Here is a 19,494-nt window from a genome sequence, read left to right on the forward strand (position 1 = left end):
CCAGATATCTGTTCAGAATAAAAATAAATAAAAACTAACACATGGGAACACATCCCATCCTTAAATATGCACTAAAAATAAAGATGTACAGTTGAAGTCGGAAGTTTACATAGGTTGTAGTCATTAAAACACGTTTTTCAACTACTCCACAAATGTATTGTTAACAAACTATAGTTTTGGCAAGTCAGTTAGGACAGCTACTTTGTGCATGACACAAGTTTTCCAACAATTGTTTACAGACGGATTATTTCACTTAAAATTCACTGTATCACAATTCCAGTGGGTCAGAAGTTTACATACACTAACTTGACTGTGCCTTTAAACAGCTTGGAAAAATTCCAGAAAATGATGTCATGGCTTTAGAAGCTTCTGATAGGCTAATTGACATAATTTGGGTCAATTGGGGGTGTACCTGTGAATGTATTTCAAGGCCTACCTTCAAACTCAGTTCCTCTTTGCTTGGCATCATGGGAAAATCAAAAGAAATCAACCAAGACCTCAGAAAAAAATTGCAGACCTCCACAAGTCTGGTTCATCCTTGGGAGCAATTTCCAAATGCCTGAAGGTACCACGTTCATCTGTACAAACAATAATACGCAAGTAACCACGCAGCCATCATACCGCTCAGGAAGGAGATGTGTTCTGTCTCCTAGAGATGAACGTGCTTTGGTGCGAAAAGTACAAATCAATCCCAGAACAACAGCAAAGGACCTTGTGAAAATGCTGTAGGAAACAGGCACAAAAGTATCGATATCCACAATAAAAAGTGTCCTATACCGACATAACCTGAAAGGCCGCTCAGCAACGAAGAAGCCACTGCTCCGAAACTGCCATAAAAAAGCCAGACTACGGTTTGCAACTGAACATGGGGACAAAGATCGTAATTTTTGGAGAAATGTCCTCTGGTCTGATGAAACAAAAATAGAACTGTTTGGCCATAATGACCATCGTTATGTTCGGAGGAAAAAGGGGTAGGCTTGCAAGCCGAAGAACCCCATCCCAACAGTGACGCACGGGGGTGGCAGCATCATGGTGTGGGGGTGCTTTGCTGCAGGAGGGACTGGTGCACTTCACAAAATAGATGGCATCATGAGGGAGGAAAATTATGTGGATGTATTGAAGCAACATCTCAAGACATCAGTCAGGAAGTTCAAGCTTGGTCGCAAATGGGTCTTGCAAATGGACAATGACCCCAAGCATACTTCCAAAGTTGTGGCAAAATGGCTTAAGGACAACAAAGTCAAGGTATTGGAGTGGCCATCACAAAGCCCTGACCTCAATCCTATAGAAAATGTGTAGGCAGAACTGAAAAAGCATGTGCGAGCAAGGAGGCCTAAAAACCTGACTCAGTTACACCAGCTTTGTCAGGAGGAATTCACCCAACTTATTGTGGGAAGCTTGTGGAAGGCTACCCAAAACGTTTGACCCAAGTTAAACAATTTAAAGGCAATGCTACCAAATACTAATTGAGTGTATGTAAGCTTCTGACCCACTGGGAATGCGATGAAGGAAATAAAAGCTGAAATAAATAATTCTCTCTACTATTATTCTGACATTTCACATTCTTGAAATAAAGTGGTGATCCTAACTGTCCTAGGCAGGGAATTTTTACTCTGATTAAATGTCAGGAATTGTGAAAAACTGAGTTTAAATGTATTTGGCTAAGGTGTATGTAAACTTCCGACCCCAACTGTACTTGTCTATTTGTGTTTCAGAGTAGCCATTGATGCACTGTTAATGTTTGTCTCTAAAGTAGCCGGTGTCGTGCAGATGTTTAGTATTTCACGCCCTCAAAGCCTAACCCAAGGCCCAAATCAAAAATAAAACAGAATCAGTCAACATGGGCTCCTGAGCAAGCACTAGTCTAGCATACATACCTGTGTGTGTGTGTGTGTGTGTGTGTGTGTGTGTGTGTGTGTGTGTGTGTGTGTGTAAGCATGCACATGTGTTTACCTTGGGTGGTTTGAAGGGGTAGTCTGGTGTAAAGGCGATATCTAGGAAGAAGACCCCTCCCTCGTACACAGAGCCTGGTGGCCCCAGGATGGTGGATCTCCACTCATAGATGTTGTCTCCTTTCGGACCAGCACTGCAAGGGCACAGAAGAAAGAAATTCAATATACAGAATGTATTTAGAAAGCAGGACATTACATTTTAATTCTGTAACTCAATTCCTGATTCAGCAGTGTGTGTGTTGTGAAAGATAAAGAGAGAAGAAGCCTGAATGATCTCTCTTATTATCAACCATTATCAATCAAACTATTCTGTATAACTCCTTTTTACCAGATACATGCCCATGACATCTCTTTGCAGTTATCTACACACACACACACACACACACACACACACACACGACAGATTGCCCTCCCTGTAGTACTTGAGAACTACAGTGTAGACTAGAGAGCAGCTGGCTGCTGCCGAGTCTCATTGTTACGTTTCCTCCTCCTACACATAGTGGAGAGGACAAATAATCAAATCCTATTTTAGAAAGAGAGCGATGGGCAGAGAGGTGGGCCAAAGCAGCGGAAAGAGAGCGAGAGGGGAGGCATTAATGCAATGCGAGTGAGTGTATCACTAAAGCCGTTCATTTGAAACTGTAGTCCGTAGTAAATAGGTAGGCCTCTGTATTTTCTGTCTTGCCCATTTTGGACACAGTGAGGAATTGTGGGAAACAAGTTGAAAGAGAGAGAGAGAGAGAGAGAGTGTGCCTCCAGGAGACAGACAGCTTGGCAGTAGTAAATAGTTTTGGTCGTGGTCACGGTCTAGGCTATTGTTGCACAACATGACTTAGTGGTTAGGAGAGATCTATGTTTGTGGGTCAAATCAACCCATTGCTATAGGTGGTTGAGACAGACGTTCCACATGGCACTCTCTCCTAGTCCTCTTATGGTTGGCTAAAATAGTGATTTTCTCCCCTCTCTTCCCACAGTAAGTCTCTAAGCTACAGACCGCATCTGGATATGTTTAGAGCACCAACAGCGACACCCATGTATAACCCAGGCTTGTGGAACCACTGGTTCCCTATCCAGTAACAAAGAAGTACTGTGCTCTATCAATGTTTATGACCTGTCCTCACTCCAGCACCATAGTGGGAAGTAAAAGCATAACACACCATAAAAGTATAAATGGTGTAGAAACAGGCCTCACTGATATCAGAGACTGTTGATGATGTAATATTACTATCACAAAGACAGTCTTTTTTTCTGCCAGGGCTTCCTCATCCCTCACTCCTCCCTACCTTCTCCCCTGCCCCTCCCTCCCCTATAACATCACACAGTCGCCCCGCCCCCCCACCCATCCTCCCTCATCACTCACGGCAGTTCCTGATTCTTTTTTTACTCAGGCGGCAGCTGGGCATCACACGCAAAAAAAACAGGAACTATCACAGACGGCTGCAGGGATTGGACAATCCCTCACTACAGAGCTCTGAAATGCGCTGGTAGCAGTATGGATAGAGGAGATGTCCCAGACAGACACTGGTAGCAGTATGGATAGAGGAGATGTCCCAGACAGTCAGAGGGAAGTGTTGTATGACAAGAGGATATCCCTGACACCACTACCTCTCCTGTTGCGGGAGGGGAATGTAGAAAGAGAAGAAAGAGAGGAGAGAGTGTCAGAGAGCGAGAGTGAGGCAGAAGAAGGCATGGTGAGCTGTATGCCAGCTGTACTCCAGTTCTCACTAACCTAGCACTTAGAAGAGACGTGTGCTCATTGGATACATGCCCATATCTAAAAGTAGCTTCAGCTATATCTTACACTAGCACACTTCGTACTATCCAGAGAAGGCCTAAGGATTCATAAAAATGTACATACAGTTCTATTTTAATTTCTATTTCATTTCATCTTTACAATTATTTGAATGATCTAATTTAACTCTTTAAAGTGTGTTAAAAAGAGTAGGTTTAATACTAAAGAGAAACAAATATCCAATCAGGATTTATTCTGTGGTCTCTGGGTATAAAAATCTAGCTAGCTCAGCCAGCCATTGAATAGGCCTTCAGAAGCTGGATAGAAGGCCTCGGCCATTCAACTGTATTAAAGCAGAATTTGAGTGACAGTAGAATGAACCAATTACATTTTGACTTGCAATGGTTGGGACTGTTTAAAAAAAAGAAGGGGGGAAAAAGGAAGAGGTGTATTGTCTAGGCCTTCTCAATCACATGATCATCATCTGGGGAGTGACACTGTTGTTGTTAGCTGGCTCTCTGAAAATAATGACTGAAACATTGTTGTTGTTACAGCTCCCTTGTTAGCTGGCTCTCTGAAAATAATGACTGAAACACGGTTGTTGTTACAGCTCCCTTGGTGTTAGCGAGCTCTGAAAATAATGACTGAAACACGGTTGTTGTTACAGCTCCCTTGATAGCTAGCTCTCTGAAAATAATGACTGAAACACTTACATTTAAACTTTAGATCACCGGTTAGTGGGATGAACGTGATTTTTTTTAAAAATCAGCCGGGTCTATGTGTTTGAACAAAAGTGTCTCTCCTTCAGTGCCATGGAGAACACGGATATTGCGGTAGCAGTCCTTTCAGCACCATGAGCCTGTCACCTTTGATGTGACACTGTTGTTGTCGCTATTGGTGACAGTGTGATAGTGGTGTTAGCCAATCTTGGTTTGTGTAAACATTGTGTTTTGTTTAGCTGGTCGTATTATTTTATACGGTGTGTCACATATTGTGTCCATGCAGGTTCTGTGTGTGTGTGTGTGTGTGTGTGTGTGTGTGTGTGTGTGTGTGTGACAGCCCGAAGCACAGCCAGGCCTGTTTGAATCATTTATCATGTCATCACTAGAAATAGAATGGCCCGACTACAGAAGATGTGATGTCGGGCACATTAAGTGATGCTACATTTCTGTTATTTTCTTGATTCCTTACTTTTTTCATCCCTCTGAAGTCCTAGGTCCTATAGTCACGGTTCACCACTGCTATTCATGGAGCGTTATATTATATGTGAAGTGTTGTGTGTTTTTAGGCTCAAGGGTACTGCATGGATGGCAACAAATCACAAGGGAATAACAAATCACTAAGGAGCATATCCTGAGTGCTTACCCTGCATAACTCCATGAGAGAGGATGACACACCAGCAGACAGACAGACACACACACACAGACTGTGGGAGTACAGCAGTATTACCATGTACTTATACTCCATGGAAAGCTAATCCCTCCCATTCCAGATTATGGGCTAACTGGATTATACCTGCCTACGGATATATGATATTGTACCAGCTAGCTACCTCAGCACAGAGACACATTGCAAACCCAATCCCTACACCTGTCAGTTATCGCTCTCCTCTCCCTTGCTCTCACCTTGTTTCACTAACACATTGATTAACCTCAATATTAACCATGACCTTGTGATTGTGGTTCAATCATCCCTGTGACCGCTATGACCTTAGACCTGGTTTAACCTATTAAAATGTCCATCCAGATTGGAATGCCATTACTCAGATTCTACGTCAATCTCTGTGATGTCAATCATCATCAAAAGAGGGAACCAACAAGGTGGTTATTATTGACTGGTCAACGTGAATTGGTTACACCGTCTTTCATTGGTGTCATAAACGCCTTGATGATGCTTCAGTTAGAGCAGGTCTAACCTGAGGACCATAAGTAACCAATCATCAATGCATGCACGCACGCACGCACACACACACACACACACACACACACACGAGGGTCATTATAGTGAACAATCAGCAACACCATCATTGAGTCTCCTTCATAATAAAGCATCAGCTTGAGGTCACTGTTAAAGGCCCAGAAAGAGGATAAAACATCCAAATCCCTCCGACAGAAAAGCTATTTTCAGTTTTTTGTTCCTTCCAGCTAAAAGGCCAGTGTCTGCTTGTTATTGGTCTTTATGTGTCCTCATTTGGCCAGCTAATTGCTCACAATGCACAGATCCTCAGGAGCAAAATGCAGGCTGGGAAGAGGGAGAAGAAAGGGGATAGGAGTGGGGAGAGAGAGCGAGCGAGACAAGGGAGAAAGAAAGAGATCTGATGCCCTTTGACCTTTCAATGAGCGGTAAACCAATTGTGTCACCATTGTCTTGGGCCCCATTGCCGACCAACCCATCCCTGGAGAATGTGTGTGTGTGCGCACATTCCTTGATTGGAATAAATACTGAATTGCTAACAGTCATGCATCAATGGTTTGTAATTTGGTTCATAACTTCCACTTGTATGACATCCGGCAATTTAATTATTGTAAACAGATCATGTGGAAATCAAGTGACAACTTTATTAGTTACATATTGCAGACAGTATCAGCCAGACAGCATGAAATGCATTAGGCCTACATGCCACCCACCCACGCTTACTCAACTTACCCCCATATAAAGAGAGAATTTTCAACTTCAATCATCAGAAGGGAATAAAATCAACTACTTTGCTTTGTGAATTATTTGGTATGACAAGATCTAGACATTTAAAAAGGTAATTTCCCATTGAGTCGACATATGCAGGTTTAACTATGAATGTGGTCTTTGGAAACGTGGTAACATTGCGTGTTTTCCCAGCTATGCACGTTTTAAAGACAATCGGATTGAATCTGGCCCACTTTCGGGTAACTCTCTTAGTGCAGTCACAAGCTTTATAACCATCAACCCTGTCTTTTTCTCCTCCTGCTCCTCCCCTGAACGACATCAAAAGAGAGTCTGTCTGCGTCTCTCCATTTCTGTCTCTGTCGTCTGGGTTATGTTTAAAAACGCCCTAGCTACAGCAGCCCATTATCCCTCGGAATATTTTGCTGCTCTGTAAATAAATAGACAAGGAGCTCCCAGTCCAGGTTATTACCTGCACCCCAAGCTTCCCCAGTGATCACTTGAGTGATGATAACCTCTCAGGTTGCCATTACTGCACAGAACGGGTAATTCATTAACATTAACGTGTAGGTGTTAAAACACTAACAGTGAGCAATAAAACAGACTGCAGAGAGAAGAGAGTGGGAGTCAGAGGAAGAGAGGGAGTCAGAGGAAGAGAGGGAGTCAGAGGAAGAGAGGGAGTCAGAGGAAGAGAGGGAGTCAGAGGAAGAGAGGGAGTCAGAGGAAGAGAGGGAGTCAGAGGAAGAGAGGGAGTCAGAGGAAGAGAGGGAGTCAGAGGAAGAGAGGGAGTCAGAGGAAGAGAGGGAGTCAGAGGAAGAGAGGGAGTCAGAGGAAGAGAGGGAGTCAGAGGAAGACAGAGAGAAAGATTGGAGAACAGGAGATGTCAACACACACACACAAAGGAAGAGAGATCAACTGGAGCACAGCTGTCTGACCGCCTACTTAACCATAGCGAGTGAAGATGAGTTCGAGGCAGACCAGGTGGACCAAGGTCCCTAGGGTTTAGAGCTGAGCGGACGTGTGGAGACAGACAGCGATCTGAGGAGGACGTCAAATCAAACAGCTTGAATGTAGAGTATTGTACACTCTTTATTGGTTCCACAACTACCATTGTTCTGTAAGGAGACTCCATAGCAATCCCTATCCAGCAACACGCACACAAACGGTCTCCAAGCTCTCACGCTCTTTCAAATCTCATACACACTTCAAAAACCATTGTAGCCATTGTAAAAGCTATATAGAAGTGCTCCTTCCTACGCAGCGTAACATCAGTGAGAGCAAAGCCAGAGCCATGATTCCTGCTACTTAATTTGGAATTTTAAAACATTGTTTGATAAAATATTGAATTGGGCCTTTACTATTGTAGCCCATAGAAATGCATTGAATAACACATTCATAAATGGCAAAACAGACATTCCTTATGATTTATTTTTTGAAGTGTCTGTCCTTTATCATATCATACTTCCATAAAAAAATGTAACCTGTATCGGGTTACCTTCAGATGAGTCCCGCAAAACGGACGACACCATCATGTTCGTGAGAGTCTCCCCGTTCCATAGTGGGATCATGTTAGTTCGTATCCCAAATGGTTCGGAGACTACAGGCAGATGTTGGCGCATCGGCGAGTCAGACGTTCAGACGCCCCCGTTCGAACACAACAGACGCCCGTTCGGACACAACAGACGCCCGTTCGGACACAACAGACGCCCGTTCGAACACAACAGACGCCCGTTCGGACACAACAGACGCCCGTTCGGACACAACAGACGCCCGTTCGGACACAACAGACGCCCGTTCGGACACAACAGACGCCCGTTCGGACACAACAGACGCCCATTCGAACACTACAACACATTTTTGATAGATTTTTGGGTTGTCCTGGTCTAACAAACAGCGCTGTAGGCGGATGCAGGGTATAGAGCCAATACAAAAAACACATCTCTATCTTAAAATAGATATTTGTGGATTTTTGTATTATGTCAATCGACTCTAGGGGTTTTAACTGCAACCCTCAAGTAATGATGCAGCCAGGCAAGTCAAAAGAAATGATGCAGCCAGGCAAGTCAAAAGTAATGATGCAGCCAGGCAAGTCAAAAGTAATGATGCAGCCAGGCAAGTCAAAAGAAATGATGCAGCCAGGCAAGTCAAAAGTAATGATGCAGCCAGGCAAGTCAAAAGTAATGATGCAGCCAGGCAAGTCAAAAGAAATGATGCAGCCAGGCAAGTCAAAAGAAATGATGCAGCCAGGCAAGTCAAAAGAAATGATGCAGCCAGGCAAGTCAAAAGTAATGATGCAGCCAGGCAAGTCAAAAGAAATGATGCAGCCAGGCAAGTCAAAAGTAATGATGCAGCCAGGCAAGTCAAAAGAAATGATGCAGCCAGTCAAGTCAAAAGAAATGATGCAGCCAGGCAAGTCAAAAGAAATGATGCAGCCAGGCAAGTCAAAAGAAATGATGCAGCCAGGCAAGTCAAAAGTAATGATGCAGCCAGGCAAGTCAAAAGTAATGATGCAGCCAGGCAAGTCAAAAGTAATGATGCAGCCAGGCAAGTCAAAAGTAATGATGCAGCCAGGCAAGTCAAAGTAATGATGCAGCCAGGCAAGTCAAAAGAAATGATGCAGCCAGGCAAGTCAAAAGAAATGATGCAGCCAGGCAAGTCAAAAGTAATGATGCAGCCAGGCAAGTCAAAAGAAATGATGCAGCCAGGCAAGTCAAAAGTAATGATGCTGCCAGGCAAGTCAAAAGTAATGATGCTGCCAGGCAAGTCAAAAGTAATGATGCAGCCAGGCAAGTCAAAAGTAATGATGCAGCCAGGCAAGTCAAAAGAAATGATGCAGCCAGGCAAGTCAAAAGTAATGATACAGCCAGGCAAGTCAAAAGAAATGATGCAGCCAGGCAAGTCAAAAGTAATGATGCAGCCAGGCAAGTCAAAAGAAATGATGCAGCCAGGCAAGTCAAAAGAAATGATGCAGCCAGGCAAGTCAAAAGAAATGATGCAGCCAGGCAAGTCAAAAGTAATGATGCAGCCAGGCAAGTCAAAAGTAATGATGCAGCCAGGCAAGTCAAAAGTAATGATGCAGCCAGGCAAGTCAAAAGTAATGATGCAGCCAGGCAAGTCAAAAGTAATGATGCAGCCAGGCAAGTCAAAAGAAATGATGCAGCCAGGCAAGTCAAAAGTAATGATGCAGCCAGGCAAGTCAAAAGTAATGATGCAGCCAGGCAAGTCAAAAGTAATGATGAAGCCAGGCAAGTCAAAAGTAATGATGCAGCCAGGCAAGTCAAAAGTAATGATGCAGCCAGGCAAGTCAAAAGTAATGATGCAGCCAGGCAAGTCAAAAGAAATGAGTGCATGAAGCAAATTAATAATATGCAAGAACTGGCCCCTCTGGTTGTTCACAGATCCCAAGGAGAAGGATAGGGAGAGAGGGTGGCATTTCTCTCATCTCCACACTGTGCACACACAGCAATGTGTGTGTATGTGTTTGTGTGTGTGTGTTAGTCCATGTGCTGTGTGTGGAAGGGGGAGAGCTGGCGGCACAAGACCAGGCAGCCAGACCTGCAGACTCAGCGGTTGTGAGAATTTCCAGAGGAGCTTGTTACCTCTCACTAATTAGTCTACAAGGACTTAGCTTCTGATTACCGGCCCTGTTAAATAAAGGTTCAATAAAAAATTACAATTCTAGCCAAATAAATAAACAAATACATAATAATATATGCCATTTAGCAGATGCTTTTATCCAATGCGACTTAGTCATGCATGCATACATTTTACATATGGATGGTTTCCGGGAATCAAACCCACTACCCTGGTGTTCAAAGAGCCATGCTCTACCAACAAAGCTAATGTGAAATGGCTGCTGGTCCCTGAAGTGACAGGGTTGGAGGACCCCGATCACAGATTCTCCACCTTTCCTCTGTTCTCCCGTTCTCCCTCTCAGTGCCAGCTGTGAAAGAGCAGGGGGAGAGGAGGACAGACACCTGAAATGAAAGCCCTAGCAGGAAGCTGATATCCTGTCTTTGTGAGGGGAGCAAGGCCACAGGCGTGTGTCTGCACTGACTCCATGCCAGAATTGTAATGGAATCCTACCCTGGCCAGTGTTTGCATTGGAAGCTATTTGTCCGCGTGCCAACAGTTCACTGTTTACAGTTTACACACATGAGCAGCAGAGCCAGTCTGAGACTCTCAGTGCCTGGAGGGTTCAGGCCACACACATTTGACGTACACATGCTTATAATGCATAATGCTTCAAAACTAATTACACCTGTCAGCTTTAAGTAAATTATTACTACTTTTACTAGCAATGCCTCTGGGAGGAGACAGAGAGGAGGATAGAAGGAGGAGGAGGAGACAGAGAGGAGGATAGAAGGAGGAGGAGGAGACAGAGAGGAGGATAGAAGGAGGAGGAGGAGACAGAGAGGAGGATAGAAGGAGGAGGAGGAGACAGAGGAGGAGGATAGAAGGAGGAGGAGGAGACAGAGAGGAGGATAGAAGGAGGAGGAGGAGACAGAGAGGTGGATAGAAGGAGGAGGAGGAGACAGAGAGGAGGATAGAAGGAGGAGGAGGAGACAGAGAGGAGGATAGGAGGAGGAGGAGGAGACAGAGAGGAGGATAGAAGGAGGAGGAGGAGACAGAGAGGAGGATAGAAGGAGGAGGAGGAGACAGAGAGGAGGATAGAAGGAGGAGGAGGAGACAGAGAGGAGGATAGAAGGAGGAGGAGGAGACAGAGAGGAGGATAGAAGGAGGAGGAGGAGATAGAAGGAGGAGGAGGAGGAGACAGAGAGGAGGATAGAAGGAGGAGGAGGAGACAGAGGAGGATAGAAGGAGGAGGAGGAGACAGAGAGGAGGATAGAAGGAGGAGGAGGAGACAGAGAGGAGGATAGAAGGAGGAGGAGGAGACAGAGAGGAGGATAGAAGGAGGAGGAGGAGACAGAGAGGAGGATAGAAGGAGGAGGAGGAGACAGAGAGGAGGATAGGAAGGAGGAGGAGGAGACAGAGAGGAGGATAGAGGAGGAGGAGACAGAGAGGAGGGACAGGAGGAGGATAGAAGGAGGAGACAGAGAGGAGGATAGAAGGAGGAGGAGGAGACAGAGAGGAGGATAGGAGGAGGAGGAGGAGACAGAGAGGAGGAGGAGGAGACAGAGAGGAGGAGAGGAGATAGAGGAGGAGGAGGGAGGAGGAGAGGAGGATAGGAGGAGGAGGAGACAGAGAGGAGGAGGAGGAGGAGACAGAGAGGAGGATAGGAGGAGGAGGAGACAGAGAGGAGGATAGGAGGAGGAGGAGACAGAGAGGAGGATAGGAGGAGGAGGAGACAGAGAGGAGGATAGGAGGAGGAGGAGACAGAGAGGAGGAGGAGGAGGAGGAGACAGAGAGACAGGAGGAGGAGGAGATAGGAGGAGGAGGAGACAGAGAGGAGGGTAGGAGGAGGAGGAGACAGAGAGGAGGATAGAAGGAGGAGGAGACAGAGAGGAGGATAGAGGAGGAGGAGACAGAGAGGAGGATAGAAGGAGGAGGAGACAGAGTGGAGGATAGAAGGAGGAGGAGACAGAGAAGAGGATAGAAGGAGGAGGAGACAGAGAGGAGGATAGAAGGAGGAGGAGACAGAGAAGAGGATAGAAGGTGGAGGAGACAGAGAGGAGGATAGAAGGAGGAGGAGACAGAGGAGGATAGAAGGAGGAGGAGACAGAAGGATAGAAGGAGGAGGAGACAGAGGAGGTGAAGGAGAGACGGAGAGGAGACTTTAGAGGAGGTGAAGGAGAGGTGGTGAAGGAGAGGATGAGTGCTTTGAAGAGTAGCCCACCACTGATTTACACCCATCCATTAGCTGCTCTTAAAACAGCATCCTCCTCCTGAAACGGCCCGGAGAGATAGGCCCATTCAGGGTTACTAGGGTTTAAAGGGGAAGTGTAGCAGCATAAAGGGCACATTAAGAATTCAACAGCCCGGTTATTGAATCATTTAATCCTATCACAGCCACGTCAGCTGGAAAGCTAAACCTAGGCAGGCATGGAGACAATGAATCAGCCATTTACTTTGTGGAGTAGGACAGTCTCATGAGAATGAGCTATTGACCAGAGACTAGAGAGAATCCTGGCAGTTTCCACTGTGTGTGTCCTGGTAGGAATGTATCCTATAGGGTCAATACAGCTGCAGCTGGTGGAAAAGTGACCTCTGCCCAGACACTCTACAGCAAAACTACAGTACTTTGACAAACACAGGGCAGAACCTTGAAACATTGCTCCCCATTGATATGAGTGGTTTTATTCATGTTAGAAAGCAAAGCAGTGTAAGAGGCTGGAGCTGCCAGTGGTATCTGGGAGGAAGAGATTGGATACTGTAGGTTGGAACACAGGCCCCGAACAATAAGAAGTACATCATCATTCCCAGTCGGCTGACTGGAGCACATTACAGGGTGATCTGAGAAATGCTGTGAAGTCTATTTCTAGAGTACGACTGAGTAACGCTGTGAAGTCTATTTCTACAGTACGACAGTAACACTGTGAAGTCTATTTCTAGAGTACGACTGAGTAACGCTGTGAAGTCTATTTCTACAGTACGACTGAGTAACGCTGTGAAGTCTATTTCTACAGTACGACAGTAACACTGTGAAGTCTATTTCTACAGTACGACAGTAACACTGTGAAGTCTATTTCTACAGTACGACAGTAACACTGTGAAGTCTATTTCTACAGTACGACAGTAACACTGTGAAGTCTATTTCTACAGTACGACAGTAACACTGTGAAGTCTATTTCTACAGTACGACAGTAACACTGTGAAGTCTATTTTCTACGACAGTAACACTGTGTAACAACTGAGTAACACTGAAGTCTATTTCTACAGTAACGACAGTAACACTGTGAAGTCTATTTCTACAGTACGACAGTAACACTGTGAAGTCTATTTCTACAGTATGACAGTAACACTGAAGTCTATTTCTACAGTATGACAGTAACACTGAAGTCTATTTCTACAGTATGACAGTAACACTGAAGTCTATTTCTACAGTATGACAGTAACACTGTGAAGTCTATTTCTACAGTACGACAGTAACACTGAAGTCTATTTCTACAGTACGACAGTAACACTGAAGTCTATTTCTACAGTACGACTGACAGTAACACTGTGAAGTCTATTTCTACAGTACGACAGTAACACTGTGAAGTCTATTTCTACAGTACGACAGTAACACTGTGAAGTCTATTTCTACAGTACGACAGTAACACTGAAGTCTATTTCTACAGTACGACTGAGTAACACTGTGAAGTCTATTTCTACAGTACGACAGTAACACTGTGAAGTCTATTTCTACAGTACGACAGTAACACTGTGAAGTCTATTTCTACAGTACGACAGTAACACTGAAGTCTATTTCTACAGTACGACAGTAACACTGAAGTCTATTTCTACAGTACGACAGTAACACTGAAGTCTATTTCTACAGTACGACAGTAACACTGAAGTCTATTTCTACAGTACGACAGTAACACTGAAGTCTATTTCTACAGTACGACTGAGTAACACTGAAGTCTATTTCTACAGTACGACTGAGTAACACTGTGAGGTTTATCATTTCCACAGTACAAGTATGTTGAGTGTATTCAGGCCCTCTGAGCACTATTGCTAAAACCACATCAGTTTAAGAACTCGGTTCACTAAGAAAACAGACCTGGTACTCCTTTGTATAGTTGTTATTGTTTGTTATTAAAAACATATTTGGGGTACTTTATACCCCCTTTTCCCTCCCTAATTTTGTGATATCCAATTGGTAGTTAGTCTTGTCCGTACGGCAGTTGCAGCGATGGGATTCGGGAGAAGCGAAGGTCGAGAGCCATGTGTCGTCTGAATCACAACCCTGCCAAGCCACACTGCTTCTTGACACAATGCTCGCCTAACCTGGAAGCCAGGCGCACGAATGTGTCGGAGGAAACGCCGTACAGCTGGCGACCAAAGTAAGCGTGCATTGGCCCGACCACTACGAGTCGCTAGAGTGCGATGGGACAAGGACATCCCAACCGGCCAAACCCTCCCCTAACCTAGACAACACTGGGCCAATTGTGCGCCACCTCATGGGTCTCCCGGTCGTGGCCGGCTGCGACACAGCCCGGGATCGAACCCACATCTGTAGTGACGTCTCTAGCACTGCGATGCTGAGCCTTAGACTGCTGCACCACTCAGGAAGCTGTAGCCATGTTATTTTTACTCATCATTTTTTATTATTCCTTGTGTCACTATTTCTATTTTATCTTTAGCTCGGCATTGTTGGATAGGACCCCAGTAACTAAGCATTTCACTGTTAGTCTACGCCTGTTGTTTACAAAGAATGTGACAATTAGAATTCTATTTGATTTGATCTGCAGCATACCACTCTACATCCCACTGCTGGCTTCCTTCTGAAGCTAAGCAGGGTTGGTCCTGGATGGGAGACCAGATGTTGCTGGAAGTGGTGTTGGATGACCAGTGCATTCCCTCCAGCTTGCTCTCTGGCCCACGAGCCATATGTTATGTCAATAACATTCTCAGGTATGTACACAGGACAGGGACATTGCTGGCATTGGTCGGCCGGGAGGCAGCAAGCCTCTGTCCACCTCCCCTCACAACTGGTTAGTTGAGTACAGCTGTAACAACAACAGAAGGCAGATAGAGAGAGAGATGGCTAGCCAGGACAGCTTTAGTCATCTGGCTGTGTATTTATCGCTGTGATGACAGAGGAGATATTGGCTGTTAAAGCCAGTGAAGAAGCCAAATAGTTGACACAACAAAAATGGCTCTATAATTTTAGACTACTATAATATTAAGTGTGCCATGATAACTTTTCTCTACCTCTATCTGTTCTTGTTTCCTCAATACACACTTATACAAGGAGACAGTATAAGCCAAACATGACTCTGTCGGTAATAAAATGATGATGTGTGTGTCCAAGGACTACCAAAGGATACTGCAGGCAGCCTGTTAATGAGGAGCTAATCACTCACCCAACACAGAGACATGAGCATCTCGCATAACAACCCTGGTGACCTCAGTCACATAACTCCCCCTCATCAGAGCCAGGCTTAATCAGCTGTGTCTAATGTCAGAAGAGACAAAGACAAAAAGGCAAGCAAGGAGATTGGTGAATTGGAAAGGATAATGGTGAAATGAGGCTCTGCAGTGTGTGAGTGTGGGGGAAGAGGCACAGAGGGGAATGAAGAGGATGCGAGAGATAAGATAAAGACCTGTAGAGTGTCTGTGAAAAGAGAAGAGCAAAGAAGAGAAAGGCCCTCCACTCAGCTGAGGTTGCTGTGACTCTCAGTTTTGAGATTGAGGATAATTAGATCCACAGTGTGAGCTCAATCCTGGGTCTCTCAGCTTCTGTGGACCAGATGGGAGTGTAATTAATAAATTAATTAATCTCTCCCTCCCTCCTATTGAATGGGCTTTATTAGCATGGGAAACATATGTTTTCATTGCCAAAGCAAGTGAAATAGATAAACAAATGTTAAATAAACTACAATTTTGTACAGTAAAATTTACCCTCCACAACAGTTTCAAAGGAATAGAGACATTTCAAATGTCATTATGGGTACATACAGTGTTGTAACAATGTAGAAAAGGGAAAATAAATAAACATACAGTGAGAGGAGGAAATGCAGCATAAATATATACGGTGCATTCGTAAAGTATTCAGACCCCTTCCCCTTTTCCACATTTTGTTACATTACAGCCTTATACTAAGGCTTTGGCCTGAATGCCAAGCATCACGTCTGGAGGAAACCTGGCACCATCCCTACGGTAAAGCATGGTGGTGGCAGCATCATCATGCTGTGGGGATGTTTTTCAGCAGCAGGGCCTGGGAGACTAGTCAGGAGCAAGGCAAAGATGAACAGAGCAAAGTACAGAGAGATCCTTGATGAAAAACCTGCTCCAGAGTGCTCGGGACCTCAGACTGGGGCGAAGGTTCACCTTCCAACAGGACAATGACCCTAAGCAAACAGCCAAGACAGGAGTGGCTTCGGGACAAGTCTCAATGTCCTTGAGTGGCCCAGCCAGAGCCCGGACTTGAATCCGATTGACCATCTCTGGAGAGACCTGAAAATAGCTGTGCAGCGACACTCCCCATCCAATCTGACAGTGCTTGAGAGGATCTGCAAAAAAGAATGGGAGAAACTCCCCATATACAGGTGTGCCAAGCTTGTAGCATCATACCCAAGAAGGCTGTAATCGCTGCCAAAGGCGCTTCAACAAAGTACTGAGGAAAGGGTCTAGATATTTATGAAAATGTGATATTTCAAATAATAATTTTTAAGAAGTTAGCAAAAAAATTATAATAACCTGTATATGCTTTGTCATTATCGGGTATTGTGTTTAGATTGAAGAGGAAAAAAATGTATGTAATATATTTTAGAATAAGGCTGTAATGTAACAAAATGTGGAAAAAGTCAAGGGGTCTGAATAATTTCCGAATGGGCTGTGTGGTGTCTCTAATATGGTCATTTGGCAGGAGTTTAGGAAGTGTAGCTCAGTTTCCAACTCATTTTGTGGGCAGTGTGCACATAGCCAGTCTTCTCTTGAGAGCCAGGTCTGCCTACGGAAGCCTCTCTCAATAGCAAGGCTATGCTCACGGAGTCTGTACATAGTCAAAGGTTTCCTTCATTTTGGGTCAGTCACAGTAGTCAGGTTCTCTCTGTTCAGGGCCAAATAGCATAAATACACCTCCGCTGTTTTCAACCAGGATCTCAGCGATCACTGCCTCATTGCCTGCGTCCGTGTTTGTTTAACCCAGGTGTAACTCTGTTGTTTTTGTTGCACTGGTTTGCTTTATCTTGGCCAGGTCGCAGTTGTAAATGAGAACTTATTCTCAACTGGCCTACCTGGTTAAATAGTGGTGAAATAAAAAATTCAGGTAACTACCCATGTAGCTTGTTCAGTGAATGCTAAGAGTGTGCAAAGCTGTCATCAAGGAAAAGGGTGGCTACTTTGAAGAATCTGAAATATATCTTGATTTGTTTAACACTTTTTTGGTTACCACATGATTCCATATGTGTTATTTCATATTTTCTACAATGTAGAATATGGTAAAAATAAAGAAAAATCCTGGAATGAGTAGGTGTGTTCAAACGTTTGACTCATACTGTGTGTTTTTGCTGTTTGTTCATTTTAGAGCCAAAAAGATTGGAGAAGTGGTTTATCCATACATCTCCTTTTTCCATAGCGTATTTCTGCATTGTTTTAGTGATTCACCATAGTGAAGGCTCAGTGTTTTCTGGGTCTCTATGTTTTTGGGTGGATAGGTTTCTCAATTTCTTTAGGTTTTTGCATTCTTTATCAAACCATTTGTCATTGTTGTTAATTGTCTTAGGTTGTCTGCTTGGAATTTTTAGATTTGAAAGGGAAGCTGAAAGGTCAAATATACTGTTTAGGTTTTCTACTACCAAGTTTACACCTTCACTATTACAGGGAAACGTTTTGTCCAGGAAGTTGTCCAAAAGGGATTGAATTTGTTGTTGCCCAATTGTTTTTTAGTAGGTTTCCACACTACTTTCCTTCCATTTATAGCATTTTTTAATATTACTCACGATGAGTATTGCTCTGTTCAGGTAGACTGTGCTTTTACGGTGATCTGATGGGGTGTCAGTGGGCTGACAGTGAACGCTCTGAGAGACTCTGGGTTGAGGTCAGTGAAAGTACTACATAAAAAGATTTATTCATTTATTTTTTATTTAACCTTAATATAAAAAGGCAAGTCAGTTAAGAACAAATTCTTATTTACAATGACGGCCTACCCCGGCCAAATCTGGACAACGCTGGGGCAATTGTGCGCCGCCCTATGGGACTCCCAATCACGGCTGGATGTGATGCAGCCTGGATTTAAACCAGGTACTGCAGTGACACCTCTTGCAAAGAGATGCAGTGTCTTAGACCACTACGCCACTCGGGAGATGAGCTATAGGTGTACCTACTGTCGGAGTCCCCTCAGCGCCTACCATTGACAATGTACATACCCAGCATGCGACAGAGCTGTAGGAGTTGTGACCCATTTTTGTTGGTTACGCTGTCGGAGTTCTGTCTAGCGGGCCATACGGGGGATGGAATAGTATGCCGCTCCCCCAAAAGTAGAGGCTAGACGCAAAACATCCCCTTGAACTCTAGACATAAATCACCGATGAGACTATCCATGAAGAGTCATAAAGAACATTTAAAACATGTTGCTGATTTGGGGTGACATATTACTCCCTTTGATGGAATTCTGTTCGAATTCTATAGTAATAACACCCTACCCTCCTGGCTGAGAGAGAGCCTAATGATGTGGAACGTGGAATGCTCAGCATACCATAACAAGAGTAGTTGCACTCCAATCCTTCCAAATTGACTGTTTAATTCATCTCCCTTTTTCTCTCGATTTCTCTCTCCCTCTCTGGGTGTCTGATGGAGTCATTTTTACAATGACGTTCTTCTCTCATTAAAAATGACTAAGTGCTTGAACTTTTAGTCTCTCAGTGGGCTCTGGGATTTCCTTGTTTAGCTTGCTACTGGTTTATTGTTTTAGCCGTAAAAACTCAAAAAATATGCCCTCAGTAGTCAATAACAGACTCCACTCATTCACTATCTGCAAAGTACACGCTCTTCATATTCAATTCTAATACTGACAGTTTTTAATTTAAAAAAAGTTACTGTCAGCAGCAGACACTTGATCATGTTACAGTATGTGAGGGTGTTCTATTTATACATTTAGACCACTTTCTACCTGAGAGAAGTTGAAATTACTGTTTTGTATGTATAATTACGGTTATTTTTTTTTAAACAACTAATTGACCAACATTGGTTCAATTATTTGAATTACATTTCCTTCAGTGTTTTTTCTCAGTGAGCTCAATGCGCTCATTGTGTCGTTTCTCTAGAGATACATCAGATCAAGCCCAAACTGTGCGACGTTGTAGGGAGTGGTAGTTTCCAACAGGGCAGAATTCTACATAGTTTAGTGCAGAAAACGTGATAGTTAACTACAATGACCATAATCCACTGCACGGTGGTGCGTTTCTTTTACGCCTACTACGCTTGGTTAGTGTCGGGCAAACCCAGAGAGAACAGACAGAAGAATTCTCTATCTAGAGTGGGATGGAAAGAAGTTGCGTCGGGAGGTATCTGTACCTGAAAATACATTTTCTAAGTGATTGATAGTTGGTATTCAGCAAT

The 19,494-nt window shown here is 44.1% G+C and overlaps 1 protein-coding gene across 1 annotated transcript in view; it reads right to left on the reverse strand.

The window, feature by feature from the left end:
- LOC112264606 (ubiquitin-conjugating enzyme E2 E2) overlaps window positions 1-19,494 on the reverse strand; it is a 55,208-nt gene that overhangs the window by 13,316 nt on the left and 22,398 nt on the right. Inside the window, exon 4 of the mRNA XM_024441327.2 lies at window positions 1,954-2,086. Coding sequence (XP_024297095.1) covers window positions 1,954-2,086 — 133 coding nt within the window. The remainder of the gene's footprint in view (window positions 1-1,953; window positions 2,087-19,494) is intronic.

The sequence above is a fragment of the Oncorhynchus tshawytscha genome, linkage group LG13 (assembly GCF_018296145.1).
Source record: "Oncorhynchus tshawytscha isolate Ot180627B linkage group LG13, Otsh_v2.0, whole genome shotgun sequence".
NCBI classification, from domain to species: Eukaryota; Metazoa; Chordata; class Actinopteri; order Salmoniformes; family Salmonidae; genus Oncorhynchus; species Oncorhynchus tshawytscha.